Source organism: Sciurus vulgaris (genome assembly GCF_902686455.1).
Source record: "Sciurus vulgaris genome assembly, chromosome: 2".
Taxonomy (NCBI): domain Eukaryota; kingdom Metazoa; phylum Chordata; class Mammalia; order Rodentia; family Sciuridae; genus Sciurus; species Sciurus vulgaris.
In genome coordinates this window covers 91,086,806-91,104,291 of record NC_136462.1, presented here as the reverse complement: position 1 = coordinate 91,104,291, position 17,486 = coordinate 91,086,806, and the positions used below count along the sequence as shown (strand labels likewise).

Sequence of the window (17,486 nt, the reverse complement as noted above, 5' to 3'; positions counted from 1 at the left end):
ATGGTCCCCTACCACTCCCCTTGATTTTAGAAATAAGATTCAAACAACTCAAAAATCCAATATTATTGATCTTCTCTTTAACATCAAACTGAATTTAAACCCTTCCTATGCAAAATGGTTTCTCATTAAAACACTAGATTAAGCAGGGACAGTGGCAAACTCCTATAATCCCAGCTACTGAGGAGGCAGAGGCAGGAGGATTTCAAGTCAAAGCCAGCCTGGGCAATTCAATAAAATCCTGTCTCAAAATAAAAAGAACTAGGCATGTAATTCTGGAATGGAGTATCTCCAGGTTCAATTCCCAGTACTGTCCCCCACGCCCCAAAAAAGCATTCAGATATAGTCGTTATTCTTAATGTTCTGAAATATCAGGAGAATGTGGCCAAATGGGGAATCTTCTTAAAATTTTACTGTCAGGTGTTCAGTGGGCCCATTTAATCTGAAATTTTGTGTCCTTTGGCTTGAAGGTATTTTCTTTCACCATTTATTTACTTACCTATACTGGGGATAATGGGGATTGAACCCAGGGGCATTTGCACCTCTGAGCTATATCTACAGTCCTTTCACTTACTATTCTGAGTTGAGATGGTCTTTCTTTCTAAACCGCACAGGTTGGCCTCAAACTCACAATCCTCCTGCCTAAGCTTCCCAAGTAGATGGGATTACAGGTAATGCACCACTGGCTCTGCTTCTTTTATCCTTTGAGTATCTTATCCCTTTCACTTTATTTTGTTCTTTCTTTCTTCAAACTCCTCCATATGATTAAAAAATTTTTTTCTCATTTTCCACCTTTTTGTAAAATATATATACAAAAAGATTTCATCTTTTTCCAGTTTTTGTACTTATTTTTGTTTTTGAACTTGACACTTTTCCCTCTAAGAACTCTTCCTATTTCTTCTTTTATATAACAATTATGACAAAAATATCTTCCCTTCTTTATTCATTCTTCCCTAACAGTACAAGAGAACTGAAAAGATCCCAGAAAGGTAAAGAGAACGCCACATTTTTTATACCAGACTTACCAGCAAGAAAACCAAACTATAACCTGATAATCGGTCGACTTGCAGAGCTAATTCTGATCAAGGGTAGAATACACAATAATAATACTAATCAAGAAAGCACTAAGTCTAGGGCTGGTGATATAGCTCAGTTGGTAGAGTGCTTGCCTCATAAGCACAAGGCCCTGGGTTCAATCCCCAGCACCACAAAAAAAAAAAAAAAAAACACCAAGTCTAACAGATAAACATTGAAATGAAAATTATCACTTTAAATGTAAGATTGAACAAACTCAGCAAGAAGACATGAATAGAGCTAAATTAGTAATTTTGCACTGTTTCATTTTAAACCTTTAAAACCTTAATATACAGATTATGTAGCTATATAAAGACAATTATCTTATTTATACACTAACAGTAATTAGAATAGCCTGGTACTGACTGCAAACATCAGAAACCAAAAAGAAATCCAAACATAGCATATTAATGCTACTACATTATAGGTGACATTTTAAAAGTATGTATTTTCAGCAAGTAATGGTACAACTAAGTCATTTGAAGGAGAAACTTTCTCGTGGACAAATCTCATATCAAATAAATTCCAGACATAGTAACTATTTTTTAAGCCCATACATATATTAAAGAAATACAATTAAAAAAAATTTTTTTTTTTTTGAGGGGATAGTGGGTACCAGGAATTGAATCCAAGGGCACTTAACCACTGAGCACATCCCCAGACCTTTTGTGTGTGAGTATATATATATTGTTTTGGTACTGGGGACTGAACCCAGGAGCACTTGACCCCTGAACCACATATCCAGCCCTTTTTATTTTTTGAGAAAGGGTCTCACTAAGTCACTTAGGACCTTGTGAAGTTGCTGAGGCTGACTCTGAACTCACAGTTCTGTTTCAGTCTCCTGAGTTGCTCACTGCACCCAGCATTAATTTATTTTTATACATTTTTTTTTTCCAGTATTAAGGATTGAACCCAGGAGTACTCTAACACTGAACTACATCCCCAGTGTTTTTTATGGGGTTTTTTGGGTTTTTTGGTAGGTGTACACAATACCTTTATCTTATTTTTATGTGGTGCTAAGGATTGAACCCAGGGCCCCATGAAAGCTAGGCAAGCACTCTACCACTGAGTGACAACCCCAGACCTATATTTTATTTAGAGTATCACTGAGTTGTTTAAGGCCTCACTAAATTGCTGAAGGCCAACTTTGAACTCATGAATCTCCTGCCTCAGTCTCCCACTGGGATTACAGGCATGTACCACCATACCCAGCTATAATTTTATAATTTTAAGGGGAGAGAAAGACATTTTTAGTAAAATCCCAAAGACAGAAAACAAGAGGAAAAGGCTGAGGAAAAAGCTGAAAGATTTAATCATCTGTTTTAACCTTCTTTTTCACAATTTATGTTTGAACAAAATTAAAACTTGGGGGAAAAAAGTTCTTGCAAATTACTACAGTAAAAGCAATAATTCAAAGGCATGTTACAGAAGATTTATGACAAATGGTCAATAAAACTATCACTGAAGAAGTACAAATTTAGAACAAGATCCCAATTTCTATCTACCAATTTAAGATAGTTTTTTTTTAATATGTGTAAGTTGATATGAGTCTAGCAACATCTATATATGTTTCAAGACAGTCATTGCCACAGAAATGTCATATTTTTTTCATAAATTTGCCAGCAATAAAATCTTAAACTTGGCTATCTTAAACATGGATATCGCTATATTATTTATAACAAATAAAACCCCCAAAAGCTAAATGTCTAACCAAAAGAACTGACTTCATTAAAATCAGTTATATAGGTCAATTCTTGATAAAGAATGTGATCTTATGACCTTAAAATGTTATCATACCACATATGTGTATAGTCTACTTCCATAAATATATATAAATACACACAGGTGGAGGCAAAAAAAAAAAAAAAAGAAAAAAAGAAATACATTCAAAGAGACAAGAGGATCACAAGTTTGAGGCTAGTCTGAGCAACTTAGGGAGACTGTATCAAAGTAAAAAAATAAAAAGGACTAGGGATGCAGCTGAGTGGTAAAGAGCTTGCGTAGTTTGCATAGGTCCTGGGTTGAATTTCAAGCACTGCCCCACCCACAAAGAATATACATTGAAGTATGAGTGATCATCTCTGACTGAAATGAGTACATAGTAAACAGTAAGAAATATAAACTGTCCCCAAAAGAAATATTAATTCCCTGGTAAATTAAGAAGAAACTCTTTACATAATGAAATCATATGTAATAATGTATTTGAACAAATATAAAGAGAACACAGAAAGTAAAAAGAATGAAATAAAAGCTAATTTGGGTCTATACTATACCCATTTACCCAAAATGAAAAATTAGCTTTTCAGTCAGGCACAGTGGTGCACACCTGTAATTCCAATGGCCCAGAAGGCTGAGGCAGGAGAACTTCAAGTTCAAAGCCAGCCTCAGCAACTTAGTGAGGCCCTAAGCAACTCAGCGAGACCCTGTCTCAAAGTAAAATATGAAAAAAGGGGTGGGGGAACCTGGGGCTGTAGCTCGGTGGTAGAGAACCTGCCTAACACATGTTGAGGTACTGGGTTCAATCCTCAGCACCACATAAAGGGGGAGTGCTGGAGATCTGGCTCAGTGGTAAAGCGCCCCAGGGTTCAATTCCTGTTACAAAAAAGAAATAAAAATTAGCTTTTCAAAAAACTATATGATGCTGACATATATTATACCCATCTTCTGTCCCCAAAACTCCAGCCACTTGGGAGAATTTCTCCAACCATAACCAGGGAGAGGTGTTTATTACAAATTTTCCTTTTAGACAATATGATAGATTACAGATTATCTATATGATTTCTAAGGAACATCTGCGCCTTCGTCGAGGGGCAGGGAGGGAATTACAGAAAATGGAGAAAACTCAGTTTCAAAAGCATTCTGGAAGTCTAAGAGTAGAATTCAAATTCAGCACACACAAAAAAAGTCATTTTCAAAGAAAAACTAAATTTTAAAAATGTGAATATGTCATAAAGAGCATATGAAGATAATAAAAATTCCCAAAATTCTTATCATCAATCAAAATAAAAGCAGGTAATAGTCTTTTTAAATAACCATACTTTTCCAAAACATAATATTACACATTTAACTTTCAATTAATACTCACTGTATTCCAGCTTCTTTCTCTTTTTTTTCTCTTTGAGTAGTTCCTCCTCGTCCCTGACTCCTTCTTCTTCCCTTGCCTCCTCTCCTGGAGCATCATAAAAGACTGGATCTCGATGAACAGTCTTCCTCTGGAAATGCTTAGTTTTGGATCCTCCTTTAACAAGTACAACCTTTCTTTTCAAACAAGTGCAGCCAAACATGCAATCTGGTCGACGGCAGTGAGCAGGTTGGCGCTTCTCTAAAGCTAGACTGGAACATACACAACCCAGGCGACAGAAATCATTGTTGCAGGGAGGGGCTCGTTTCCTTATGATTGTGTGGATAGGTTTAGTTTTGAGAGATGCCTAAAGTTAAAGCAGAAAATTATAACTCTACTAATAATCAATTTCTGATACCATCAACAACTTAAGAGTCATATACTGGCTTGTGTTCTTCTGAGTACTAACAGCATAAGTCTAACACAAATGCAAAGGACAGAAATAATATAATTAGCGTTCTAAATAATCTCCCATTCTAATGCATAGCACAGGTAATCAAGAGAATAGATATTCTAATTATGAGCAAAAATATCAAGGACGGATCTATTAAATATTTATTAAACAATGTTCTTTAGCAGGGGTTGATAAACCTAAGGATCATGGGTCAAATCCAGTATGTTTCATAAAGTCTCACTGAAACACAGCCAAGCTTATTCTTTCACATACTGTCTATGGCACAAGAGTGGAGTTAAAATAACTGCAACAGAGTACATAGTCTGCAAAGTCCAAAATATTTACTATCTCACTCTTTATAGAAAAATTCAGCTGGCATCTGCTCTAGAGTAATTAATAACAAAGGAAGAGAATTATATTTGTGCGAGTCTATGAATGATTAATAATAAAGGACACAATCTGCACTGAGACCAACATCTGACAATATTCAGCTCTAGAATTCAGTATAGAATTTTTTTTTCAGTGTGGAGGACTGAACCCAGGGCCTTGTGGGTACAAAGTACATGGTCTACCACTGAGTTGCAGGGCTCAGTCGAGAATTTTTAAATGGAAAGTAAAATTATTCACATGCTGTTCTGTCATTTCAATGCACCAGAGACTTCTTAGATAAGTATATCACTAATAAATTAAAAATTCTTAATATAAAAAGTTACAAAAGATAAGATTTTTCCCCATAGGTTAATAACTTTTTGGATTTCCTGGGATTTGGTACCTTTTAAGCAGAATTTTCAGTTATCCTAACAAGATTAGCTTGTTCACATGAGGGAGAGTGAAATCAGAAATTATGAGAATGGGGGCTGAGGCCGTGGCTCAGTGGCAGAGCACTTGCCTAGCTAGCACGTGTGAGGCACTGGGTTCGATCCTTAGCACTGCATACAAAAAGAAGCAAAGAAAATAAAGGCATGCTGTCAATCTACAACTACAAAAAAAACTTTTTTAAAGAAATTATGAGAATGGCCAGCTGCCTTTATACAGCTGAGGGTGTTGTTCAAACTATACTGTCTCCCTCTTAGCAGGAGGGATCTGTGCTTGAATAACTGGTTGGTTTAAAAAAAAAAAAAAAACAGGCATTTTAGTTGTCATCCAGATGACTTAAAACTTCCTGATTCTACTGCAAAAAGGTCCCATTCCCTTTCTAGCCAAGCATCAGTATACTTTCAGAAAACAGCAAATACATACCTGAGCTGTAAGCAGAGTTGTCAAGGATACATCTGCTCGCTCTTCTGTGATATAGGTCCTTGGTTTTCCTTCCCAAAGTGCACAGTCTTCCAGGTCCATTAGCTTCACCTGAGATTTAGACAAGCCTGGAGGGCGAGTTCCCTGTTGCTGTTGCTGTTGCTGCTGCTGCTGCTGCTGCTGCTGTGCCTGCCGCAAACTAATCTGCTTTGGAAATACATTTTCATCTAAGGTTGGCACAGCAAAGTTATTCATCTGATTATCTGAGATGGTGCTCGAAGTATTCTTGGTAATCTTATCTCCTGGAATCACAGGAGTGTGTTTCTGCTTTGGTGAAACAGGATATGGTAAAATGGATTTATAAGATGATTTAGTTCGGCCACTGAGTGATGCTTGTTTATTTTGAGACTTTGCCTTTCGAGAGGCAGTGGGTACAGAATGAGGCTTCAAAGAATAAGAGGTAGAAGGGGAAATGGTAGATTGCTTCTTTAGTACACTATCAAGTGTTCGAACATAGCTGGTACTCTTGGTGGGAAGCTGGTATACCACAGGAGATGTGGGAGCATTGGAAGAGAAACCCATGCTTGTTTCCATCAGCTTGCCTTCATTTTCCAAGTATTCATCTAGTTTATCACTACAGAAGGCAGAACGGTTTTTCAGTGAACCTTCTGAATTTCCACCTAGATATAAGGAGACAAAAGATACTTGAAGAAATCTAGGACAGATCCTTAGTTCCCTAGAAACAACTCAAAAAGGTCAGGAGTACTGAGCTACAAGCTACTGAGACTTCCAAACTCTCCCTCCTCAGAAAGAAGGAAAAATAAAATCAAGTGATGAGACTGAGTCTGAAATACTAATTACATGAAAATCCACTCTGTGGTCTCCATTCCATTTTCTAAAATTATGCCTTTCCTTAAAATTATCCAATTACATTTCTTAATGAGCAATGGCTTTTACAAAGTGTTACAGTCATTAAGTCATCAAACGTTTGGCAACTTTTGACCTAAATACAGAAATCACAGATAAGTAGAAAACATGACAGAAAAAAAATTGAAAATAAATCAAGGCAAACCTCAACAAAATGTCAAAGGATTATTTAAAACAATGGAGCAATTAGAATCTGATATGAAGTATGAAGGAAGAGTTAAAGTCACAAGAATAAGAGCATAAGATTTAGGGCTCCCCCACACCAATACTGGAAATTAATCCAAGGGCCTTGTACATGCTAGGCAAGAATAATACCACAGAGTTACATCCCCACCTCATTTGTTGTTGTTGTTGATGGACATGTTATTTTATTTATTTTACGTGGTGCTGAGGACTGAACCCAGTGTCTCACACATGCTAGGCAAGTGCTCTGCCACTAAGCTATATAGCCCCAGGCCCCCACCACATTTTAGTAAGAATTTATTTTGAGACAGGGTCATGCTAAATTGCACAGGCTGGCCTCAAACTTGAGATCCTCCTGCCTCAGCCTCACAAGTAGTTGGGATTACAGGTATATGCCACCATGCCTGGCTCCAATATTTAGCTTTTAAGGAAGAAAAGAGTAAGTTTAGAAGACAGTCAAGGATTATACTATTTTAACACTATACAAAGACTGAAAGGTAAAAAAGACTATTTTGGACAAAAGCTAAATTTATCTGGTTAGAGTATAAACAGCAAACAAGACCAATAGGCACACAGTCAAAATGCTTGGATTAGAAGTTAACTTTCAAGTAAGTGTAAGACTACCAGTAATTATCATATAGATCTAAAATAATACTAGGGAATGATGTTTTTTGTGAGTGTAGCGGGGGAAAAAACAAAGAAAAAAAAAAAAAAAAGAAGAAGAAGAAGAAAATGCAATTTAAAAAAATGCAGGAATTTTTTTAAATGCCAGAATTAGGGATTGCACCCCCCAAGGATTGTGGTTATGGGTAAAACAAAAGTTCAGCTTAAAGTATACAGAGAAGGAATGCAGAACAATAATTAACTAAGACTTTTAACAGTAATCTGTATTATATATTTCAGAACATATTTAGATTTTTTTAAAAAACTAATTACTTTCATTCCTAGATGAAGAAGCACTATGAAACTTTCCCCTCCATCCTTTGATCTTAGTGAAGTCATTGGTCTTCCCAGTCCTAGAAACAAAGGGAAATCCAGCATCTATAAAAGAAAGAGAGATGACGAAATTCTAGCAAATCAACACCATACACCAAAATATTGTCTTTATCTAAAATGTATAAATCACTTATTAATACTGTCAAGAAACAAAGCACCTACCTATCCTAAGTGTATCCAACAAAGGCAACATTTTATCTATATCACAAATAATCTAAACTTTAATCTAAAAAAATAGCATTTGACTTATAAAAACTATACACTCACCAGGAGAAGCAGGGTTGGTTCCCACAAGGTTCCAAAAAGGAAAGCTAGTAGCTGGAGCCAAAGGTAGCTGTACTCCCAAGTATTTAAGATCAATGCTCATTGTTGGATCCACTGAATTTAACTTTAAACCCACTAAAAGAAAACAAAAAAAAACCACAAATCATATTATCTCCCTTTTCTTTTTTAACCTTTGGCTAAGGAAGAGAGGACTTACCAGAGAAAAAGGGGATGGTGAAAACCAAATTGATATATAAAAAAATTTAGTGACAGAATCATTTTAAGATGATCTGATAATCCATATCTTCTGGTATTACTCATTTGAGTAAGGCCTGTGATTTGCTTCTAACTATGGAATATAGCAAAGAAAATGAGGATATACATGATTATGTATACGTGATAAAATGACGAGTATAGTATCCCTCATGTTAAGAGTTGCAAGGAAATAAATTCTGCCAACATGCTAAGGGAAACTGAAAACAGATCCCTCCCCAGTCTATCATCTGATGAAAAACCAGATCTAGCCAATGTCTTGATTACAGTCTTCTGAGACCTTAAACAGAAGACCCAACTAAGCCATTTTGTGACACACAGAAAACATGAAACAGCAAATGTGGTATTAAATTGTTAAATTGTGGTAATTCAATAAGCAACAATAGGTATAACTAACTAATAAAAAAAAAAAAAAAAAAGAAAAAGAAAGAAAAGAAAAAGAAAAAACAGAATTCAGATCTTTTATGGCGCTGGTAGTCCAGAGACTTTCTAGGGCCTCCAAACAGAACTTGCCATCAACAGAGTTTTCACTCTGATTATGGCTATTACTAATGACATTATGGTTAACTGAGTCCCTAAATATGACTTCTTTAAATGTATGTTACAAAGCAATCTTTTAGGAAAGTATTTAAAATTTAACAAAATGGAAACCAAAAGGAATTTAAATTATTACAGCAAACTATTAAGTCACAGGCATGTGTTTCCAATAAAAACTTCATAGTGCTAATTCTCTAAAAGGTGAAGACATTAGATAGATTATGGGCTATAGATTCATATGGCTAATTTGTGTATTATCTACATAGAACCTATCTGCAATTCTAGCTCTTTAAAATAAGTACTTGTACTTCATCACATTTATTTAGATGTACAAAATAATTACCACAAATATCAATAAAATTTTCTTTCCTCAGAGTTCAAGTCAACTAAGGGGAAAATGAGTCCCAACAAATGGTTTCGTATCTTGTCTTCACTATTTATTAATCATGAAACTTGGGATAAACTTCTCTTTGGCTATAGTTTCCTCAAGGATAAAATGAACATCAATCAACCACACTGGCTATATGTTTTGAGAATTTACCTTTCCTGTAATACAAATAATCTTAGACAAAAAGACATTTCCCAGACTTCAAGGAACTTTAGTGTTACATTTTCCAACTGATTCATTAGTAGTTACAAAAAGGTAAATCAGCTCCATTGCTGGGGCAGGGGAGGAAAGGAGGGAAGGAGGAAGGAAGGAAGGAAGACCAGAGAGTCCAAGGGAATTTTTTGGTAATATTGGCAAAATTACCAAAAGTGTAACTTAAAAGTCAAAACAAGCAGAAATTAAGAAAGGTGGGAAGGAAAAACTAAGAGTAGAACCAGAAAACAAAAGGCTACAGTAGAAACTCAAGTGAGAAATGAATCCTGAACAAAAGATCAAAGGAGGTATTACAGTCCTCTGAAAAAAGAAAAATATTATTCATTAGCAAAAACAAAAACTGCCAGAATGAGCCATGTGTGGTGGCACTCATCTGTAACCCCAACTACTTAGAGGATCTCAATCTCAAATTCAAGATCAGCCTGGGCAATTCAGTGAGATACTGTTCCAAATAGTTATAAAGGGCTGGAGATGCAGCTCAGTGATAGAGCAGTTGTCTGGCATGTATTAGGCCCTTTCGTTCAACCTCCAGTACCCAAAACAAACAAACAAACAAACAAAAAAAGGCCAGAACACCTGTCTATAGCAAAAGAAGAAAATGAAGCTTTTAAAATAGGCTCCTGGGCTGGGGATATAGCTCAGTTGGTAGAGTGCTTGCCTTGCAAGCACAAGGTCCTGGGTTCAATCCCCAGCACCGTGCCAAAAAAAAAAAAAAAAAAAAAAAAAAAAAAAAAAAGGCTCCTTTTGGCAAATAGTTAAATATTTAAAATCTAGACTCATACAAATTGAGAGACTGTTTCCTACATATTGTCTTGTCTACACTTACTCATATTTTGAACTGCCCTCCAAGTGGTACCAAGTCCTAAGAACAAATAAAAAGGACCAAAGAAAATTAATTTTTCCCCCATAGTAGTATGGATGGAACCCAGGTGCTCTACCACAGAGCTAAATCCCCAGGTGCTTTCACTTTTTATTTTGAGACACTGAGTTGCTTAGGGGCCTCAAAAAGTTGCTCAGGGAATGGGGGGGGGAGGAAAAAATAATAACAATGAATCAAAAACTATTACCCTAGGAAAATGTATGATTACACAAATGGCATGCCTCTACTTCATGTACAAACAGAGAAACAATGATGTATCCCATTTGTTTACAATAAAAATAAATTTAAAAAAAAAAGTTGCTCAGATTGGCCTCGAGCTTGCAATCTTCCTGCATCAGACTCCTGAGCTGCTGGGATTACGGGTGTGCACTACCACACGGGATTTAACTTCTTATGAAACTATAAATCTAGCTCTTTAAAGAAAGCAAAGACTGGAGAAGAGAATATTACAAAATTGAAAATAGAGGGAAGAACTCCATAAAAGAACTACCTCACACCTTGAAAAGTTAAGTACTACTTGGATTCACACACTTAACTGTTTATGAAAATAAAACTGTTAAGAATCCAGCTGTGGAGCTGGGTTGTGGCTCAGTGGTAGAGCATTTGCCTAGCATGTGTGAGGCACTGGGTTCATTTGTGAAGCACATATAAATAATAAAATGATCAACAACTAAAACAATATTTAAAAATAAAAATGAATCCAGCTGCCAGGCATGGTGGCGCGCGCCTGTAATCTTAGCAGCTCAGGAGGCTGAGATAGGAGGATCACCACAAGTTCAAACCCAGCCTCAGCAACTTAGCAAGACCCTCCCACAACTCAGTGAAACCCTGTCTCTAAATAAAATACCAAAAAAAAGGTTGGGGATGTGGCTCAGTGTTAAGTGCTCCTGAGTTCAATCTCCCCGTATCAAAAAAAAGAACCAGCTGATCCCCACCACCACCCCCAGGGCTGGGGAGAGAACCCAGGATCCTATTCATGCTAGTTAATTGTTATACCACTGAGTTACCTCCCCAGATGTTTTGATTTTATTTTGAGATATGGTCTCCCAAAATTGCTCTGTCTTTGAACTTGCCAGCCTCTTGCCTCAGTCTTCCAGGTAGCTTGGTATTACAGGAATGTGCTACCACACCCAACCATTTTTTCTTGAGATGGAATCTGATACACTGCCTACACTGGTGTCAAACTCCTTGGGCTCAAAAGTATTCTCCCACACCTCAGACTCCCAATTAACTGGAACTACAGGTGTACTCAAAGTGCTCAGCTTACAGCTGAATAAATTTTAACAACTTTAGGATTAAGTACAGACTTCAACTAAATGGTGAATCTTGTAAAGAAAGTGAAAAGTGATGGATCATAAAAATGTTTTCAATTGGCTTTAAAGACTTTGAGTTAACTGCTAAAAAAACTAATTTTAGCTGCCACCAAGTAAAAATTGAAGGACCTCATGTAACTGACTCACTCTAATTTCAAATGAAAAATAGAAGACCTAAGAACAGTGGGCCCAAATTTCCCTAGTAGAATAATTCACTGATGTGGCCTTCCTTTCAAAAGATGCCTTTACCCCTCAAATTCACACTAATTTCACTTTGTTACCCACTTAAGATTCCATAAGTATTTGACTTCAAATTCCCCATTACGTAAAGAAAGAGGTCATAGTTTTGACAAAAATGCCTACAATAAAAGAGGAAAAAACCAATCAGTAAGCAACAGGCAATCAGAGCAAAAAGATTGGTTATAAGCACTGGATATATTTAATTCTAGAACCAAAATTAAAACAAATGTTGAGTATTAAGTCAAAAGAACACAATATTAATATCATGGTATTTCAACACTATTATAATATAAAAAAAGTAGAAATGGATGGGGGCAAAAGATAAGCAGGTTGATAAGGGAAAGTCGGAGAATATAATAAAATAGAAGTGAAAGCTGACAATAAACAATAACGAACACTGATAATGGCAAAAGTGCAAAGATGTGACTGTCCATTACAATATCTACTGCACTCAGTCCTCATCACTTAGATGGAGATTAGGATTTCCATACTTTAACACTGTGACACAAACTGCCCTCCCATTAAGGCAAAAATTATGCAAGTATTACCATTTGATTTAGTAATTAAATAATCATTTTATAAATCAATCTTTGGATAATCTGTAATGTTTAAAAACTCTCAGGTAAGTAATTACAATATAATGTATAGAGGATAAACAGTTCTCTAAAAATTGCTAAGAGTTTTAAACAAAAAAAAAATTAAAAACCCAAAAAGCTACTCCAAGAAATCCATCTAAAATGAGGGACATAGCAAACTAAAAATTGTGGCATCTCCCACAGTCTTTCATTACAAAAGTGAACAGGGAAGAGAAGAAAGTATTGCCATGATTATAATAACTACAGATTTCATGATAAGAAAAAAAGGATTAAGCAACATAATCAAGGTCAAGATAATCTATTACAATAAAGATAGTAAAAATTTTAAAGACCCAGTGATACATCAAATATATAAAACATGTTTGCAGTCACAAAATTGAATGAGATAAATAGTCTTCTATTTATATACCTAAATATAGTACTAGGTATATAAGAACAAGTAGGACGCTCCCCTACAAAAGAAAAATAAGTATGCAAACAAAAACAACCAAGCAATGAGATGGGGGCAGAGGGAAGATACTGGGCTACAAGAATGAACAGAGAAAATACCATTTTCTTACCATGATACATTTTTTCCATACATAAGAAGACCTAGATATGTTTTTATGTTAAAGGAAAAATGTGGAAGCAAAAAAAAAAAAAACAATGAAAACTGAGAAATAAACTCAAGAGGCTGGGGATATGGCTCAGTGGCAAAGTACATTAGCATGTGTACACAAGCCCTAACACTGTATTTAAAGAAGGAAGGAAGGACTAAAACACAGAGGGGGGCGGTGGGCAGAGGAGCAAGAAGCAGCAAAGCTGGGGAGAGAAAAAGACAGAAAAAATTGATGTGTGTATCTTTTAAAGAATATTACCTTCTTGAAGACTGGGATGTATCACCTGTTTGTGCCTTAAGGACTTCAAATCTTCTATCAATTCCTTTTCCAACTGGGAAATTCTTTCTCTGCAACCTACTCACAAAACAAACCCAACAATATTGTATAACACAGAAGAGTGATGTTGCATATTTCACTACTAGAAACCAAACCACAAATATATCTCATGTTATACTATCATACAATACCTGGGTCATTTGTGGTGGATGCCTGGAGACTAGATGGTTCTTCTGTTATCCCATCAACTGCATGAATGTCTAGAGCTTCCTACATATTAAAAACAAAAATAAAATGCGGTTATATCGCTTCTAAAAATTTAAAAGTAAATTGGCATTTTAAAACCTAAAGGAAAATACCACCATGTATACTGCCTTAACTCCAAATTCACAGAACTGGAACAATTTTTTTTTAAAATAATTTTGGTATTTTTTAAATGTTCTAACTAATATTACTTAATAATCAGGAACTGGGAATGTAGTTCAGTGGCATAACACTTGCCTGACACATGGGAGGCCCTGGATTTGACCCCAAAAATGAAGAAAAAAATAGAAAAAGGAAAAAAGTATATAAATATTATACTCAGCTAAACTCAAACCTATGCTAATTTGCATATTTACTGCTTAGAGCCTAAATAAAAGTAACTTACTCATCAAGGAGGGAAGAAAATAGATAGAATTAAATATCTGACATCTGTTTAGCCAACTTAGCTACTACTTAGGGGTTTGCAAATATTTAGAAGAAAAATAATCTGGTTGGCAAGTTGAAATAGAATTTTAAGAAAAAATGATATCACCAGGATCGGTGGCCCACACCTGTAATTACAGTGGCTCAGGAGGCTGAGGCAGGAGGATCTCGAGTTCAAAGCCAACCTCAACAACTTATTGAGGCACTCAGCAACTCAGCAAGACCCTGTCTCTAAATAAAATATAAAAAGGATTGGGGATGTGGCTCAGTGATTAAGCATCCCTGGGTTCAATCCTCAGTACCAAAAAGAAAAAGAAAAAGAAAAGAAATGATATCAATGTGTATGACAGCAGAATTAAGACAACTATTAACATTTGGTTCCCCGATAATACTCCACTAATATTGGCCAGGGATTAGGGGTAAAAGTGCTGGAAGGGGTGTCCCAAAAGCATCAATGAACTTTTTTTTTGTGGGGGAGTGGTACCAGGGTTTGAATTCAGGGGCATTTAACTATTGAGTCCCAACCCCAGCCCTTTTTAATTTTTTATTTAGAGTTGCTTAGGGCCTTGCTAAACTGCTAAGGCTGGCTTTGAAATCGCAATCCTCCTGCCTCAACCTCCCAAGCTGGTGGGATTACAGGCATGCACCATCACATCCACAGTCAATTAACTTTTTATGCCCCCCTTCTTTTTTGGCCATAATGGGAATCAAAGCATGCTAGGCAATTGCTCTACCACTGAGTTACATCCCCAGCTCTATTTTTTATTTTGAGACAAGGTCTAAGTTGCTTAGACTGGCCTTGAACTTGGGATCCTCCTGCCTCAACTTCCTGAGTAGCTGGGATACAGGCTTGCACTACCACACCTCGTTTCTTATCCCCTTTAAAAGTACATAATGAAAATTGCAGGGAGACTCAAAGTTTTGAAAAATACAACAGAGGCACCTAAGTACTGAAAAGAGTCAAGATGCTATACCACTGATACATTTCCAGCCCTTTTTATTTTTTTTTATAAAAAAAATTTTTTAGTTGTTGATGGACATTTATTTATATGTGGTGCTGAGAACTGAACCCAGTGCCTCACACATGCTAGGCAAGCACTCTACCACTGAGTCACAATCCCAGCCCCCTTTTTATTTTTTGAGACAGGGTCTCCCTAAATTGCCCAGGTTAGCCTTGAGTTTGCTATTCTTTTGCCTTAACCTCCCAACTAGCTGAGATTTATAGGTTATGTGTGTCACCATGCCCAGACATAATTTTTTTTAAGTATATTCAAACAAAGTATCTTAAGTGATGCCTGTATACTAAATCAAACACTATGGAGAGACACTTCCCCCAGTCACACCCTTACAAATGTATACTTTCACAAAACTAGATTCTTAGTTATCAGCCAATACATACATGAAAAATGACTAATAGGCCTCAGAAAGAATCCTAAAAATTATAATCTTACCTTGGATTCAAAGGAAACAAAGAGAACACCATCCACATCTTCAAGATCAGGCTTCACATCAGGAAAGGTACCACCAGGGCCTATAGGAGTATTCTTGGAAGAAGTTAAAGTCTTTCCTGTATTTTTAGGTGGTCGCCCTGCCTTAGAGAATTTCAATTTTCTAGGCCTTCCTCTTTTTCCAGGGACATTTGGAGAGGCATTCTGATTAGCATTTACAGCCTTTGAGGCTCCTGAGATTTTAAGCATAGTTGTTCGCTTCCTGCTCGGGTCCTCTTTTCCTGAAAATGAGTCCTCATTTGAACCCTTTGAACTATCAAGTATTCTTTCTGAGCTAATGCTGTCAAAAAAATCAGGATATTTCCATTGAGGCTCCTTAAGTAAGGGATATTTTTGTACTACTCTGAGATCTGATGAATGTTTTCTAAGACCATTTTCTGATTCTTTGCCTAAGCAGAAACCAGTCCCATGAGAATTTTCAATATATGTAGGCAAATATTCTAATTCTGCCAACACAGGAGATTTATCCTTTCGAGATGTGGAAAGTATGTTATCAGGCAGTTCAGAAATCTTCACTGTACTTTTGGTGACAGCACAGGGCTCCAAGTAGACTACAGGCATCTTTCCAGTGTCTAATTTGAACATTTTAGCTTTAGCAACACCTGATGGGCTGTTTGGTAGCCATTTAGGAGACGGATGATCAGCTTCTAGGTTATCGACTTTATTGTGCCTTTTTAGTTGTTTCTCTAATATAGGATCATCGTCACTGTTTGAGTATACATCTGTTTCTTCATCTGTGTCCTCCTGTTTTATAGTGATTCCTTCTGGACATCCACCAAGTTCATAGTCATAATCATCTAGAGGTTCCTCTTTAATGACAACATTGAAGTTTCCACTCGGGTCTAATGGTGAGGCAATATGGGAGCCATCTTCAAAATTATTGGCAACAAGGCTGAAGAGATAAGGCAGGGAGGGACAAAAAATACAAAACTATCCATAAACAAGGCTCAAACAGGAAAAAAGGTTTTGAAACCAAGTAACATCAGATTTTATGAACCATTCCTCCAAACACTCTGTATAACCTAACAAGATCTCAAAAGCAGTGCATCAACAGATTACACTTTTACACTTTTTGTCGACTTTTCATTAAGAAAAAAAAAAAAAATACAAAGAAAGAATAAAGTTTCCTCTTACTGTTAAATTAAAATGCAGGATATATTATAACACTTATTTTCCTTTAGGTATTTTCAAAGGAACTCAAGGAATTTTTGAAAGTCAGCTGGCAGTGATCCAAAAATCATACAAACATTGACACACTAATTACTCCTAGTAAAGAAAAAACATACCTTCACAACTAGGAATTGCAACAAACTAAGGAAGGTTTTACAAATTGCCAACTAATCTCCTGTGTTTGAGATAAAATTCACATAAAATAAAACATAACATCTTTTTTTGTGTATGAATGGGAGTGGGGATGGAACCCAGGGGCACTCTCCTATAAAGTTACATTCCCAGTCCTTTTTATTTTTTGGTACTGGTGACTGAACCCAGGGGTGTTTATAAGTCACTGAACTACATCCCCAAACCTTTTTATTTTGAGACACCTTAACCATGTTAAAGTATACAGTGTTTTTAGAATATTTATAATATTGTCCCAAGATGATTTTTCAACTTTAAAATTTAAAAACTCACTTTGAATGTAAAGAATTTGCCACTAATTGTTTCAAATAAAAGGGTAGGATTGCTGAAGGCAAAGTATATATGACCCAGATAGACTGTGTAAAATCCATTTAAAAAACATTATTGGGGCTGGGGAGATAGCTCAGTCAGTAGAGTGCTTGCCT

At 36.1% G+C, this 17,486-nt stretch overlaps 1 protein-coding gene across 14 annotated transcripts in view; it reads right to left on the bottom strand.

Moving 5' to 3' along the window:
- Window positions 1-17,486, bottom strand: part of MGA (MAX dimerization protein MGA) — a gene marked incomplete at its 3' end in the record, with an annotated part of 130,886 nt that overhangs the window by 34,468 nt on the left and 78,932 nt on the right. For all 14 annotated transcript variants that reach the window (XM_079128744.1, XM_079128747.1, XM_079128745.1 and 11 more), the window contains 7 exons: window positions 15,646-16,594; window positions 13,699-13,777; window positions 13,490-13,585; window positions 8,196-8,327; window positions 7,869-7,973; window positions 5,826-6,502; window positions 4,157-4,499 (listed from right to left, as the gene is read on the bottom strand). In XM_079128744.1, coding sequence (XP_078984870.1) covers window positions 4,157-4,499; window positions 5,826-6,502; window positions 7,869-7,973; window positions 8,196-8,327; window positions 13,490-13,585; window positions 13,699-13,777; window positions 15,646-16,594 — 2,381 coding nt within the window. The remainder of the gene's footprint in view (window positions 1-4,156; window positions 4,500-5,825; window positions 6,503-7,868; window positions 7,974-8,195; window positions 8,328-13,489; window positions 13,586-13,698; window positions 13,778-15,645; window positions 16,595-17,486) is intronic.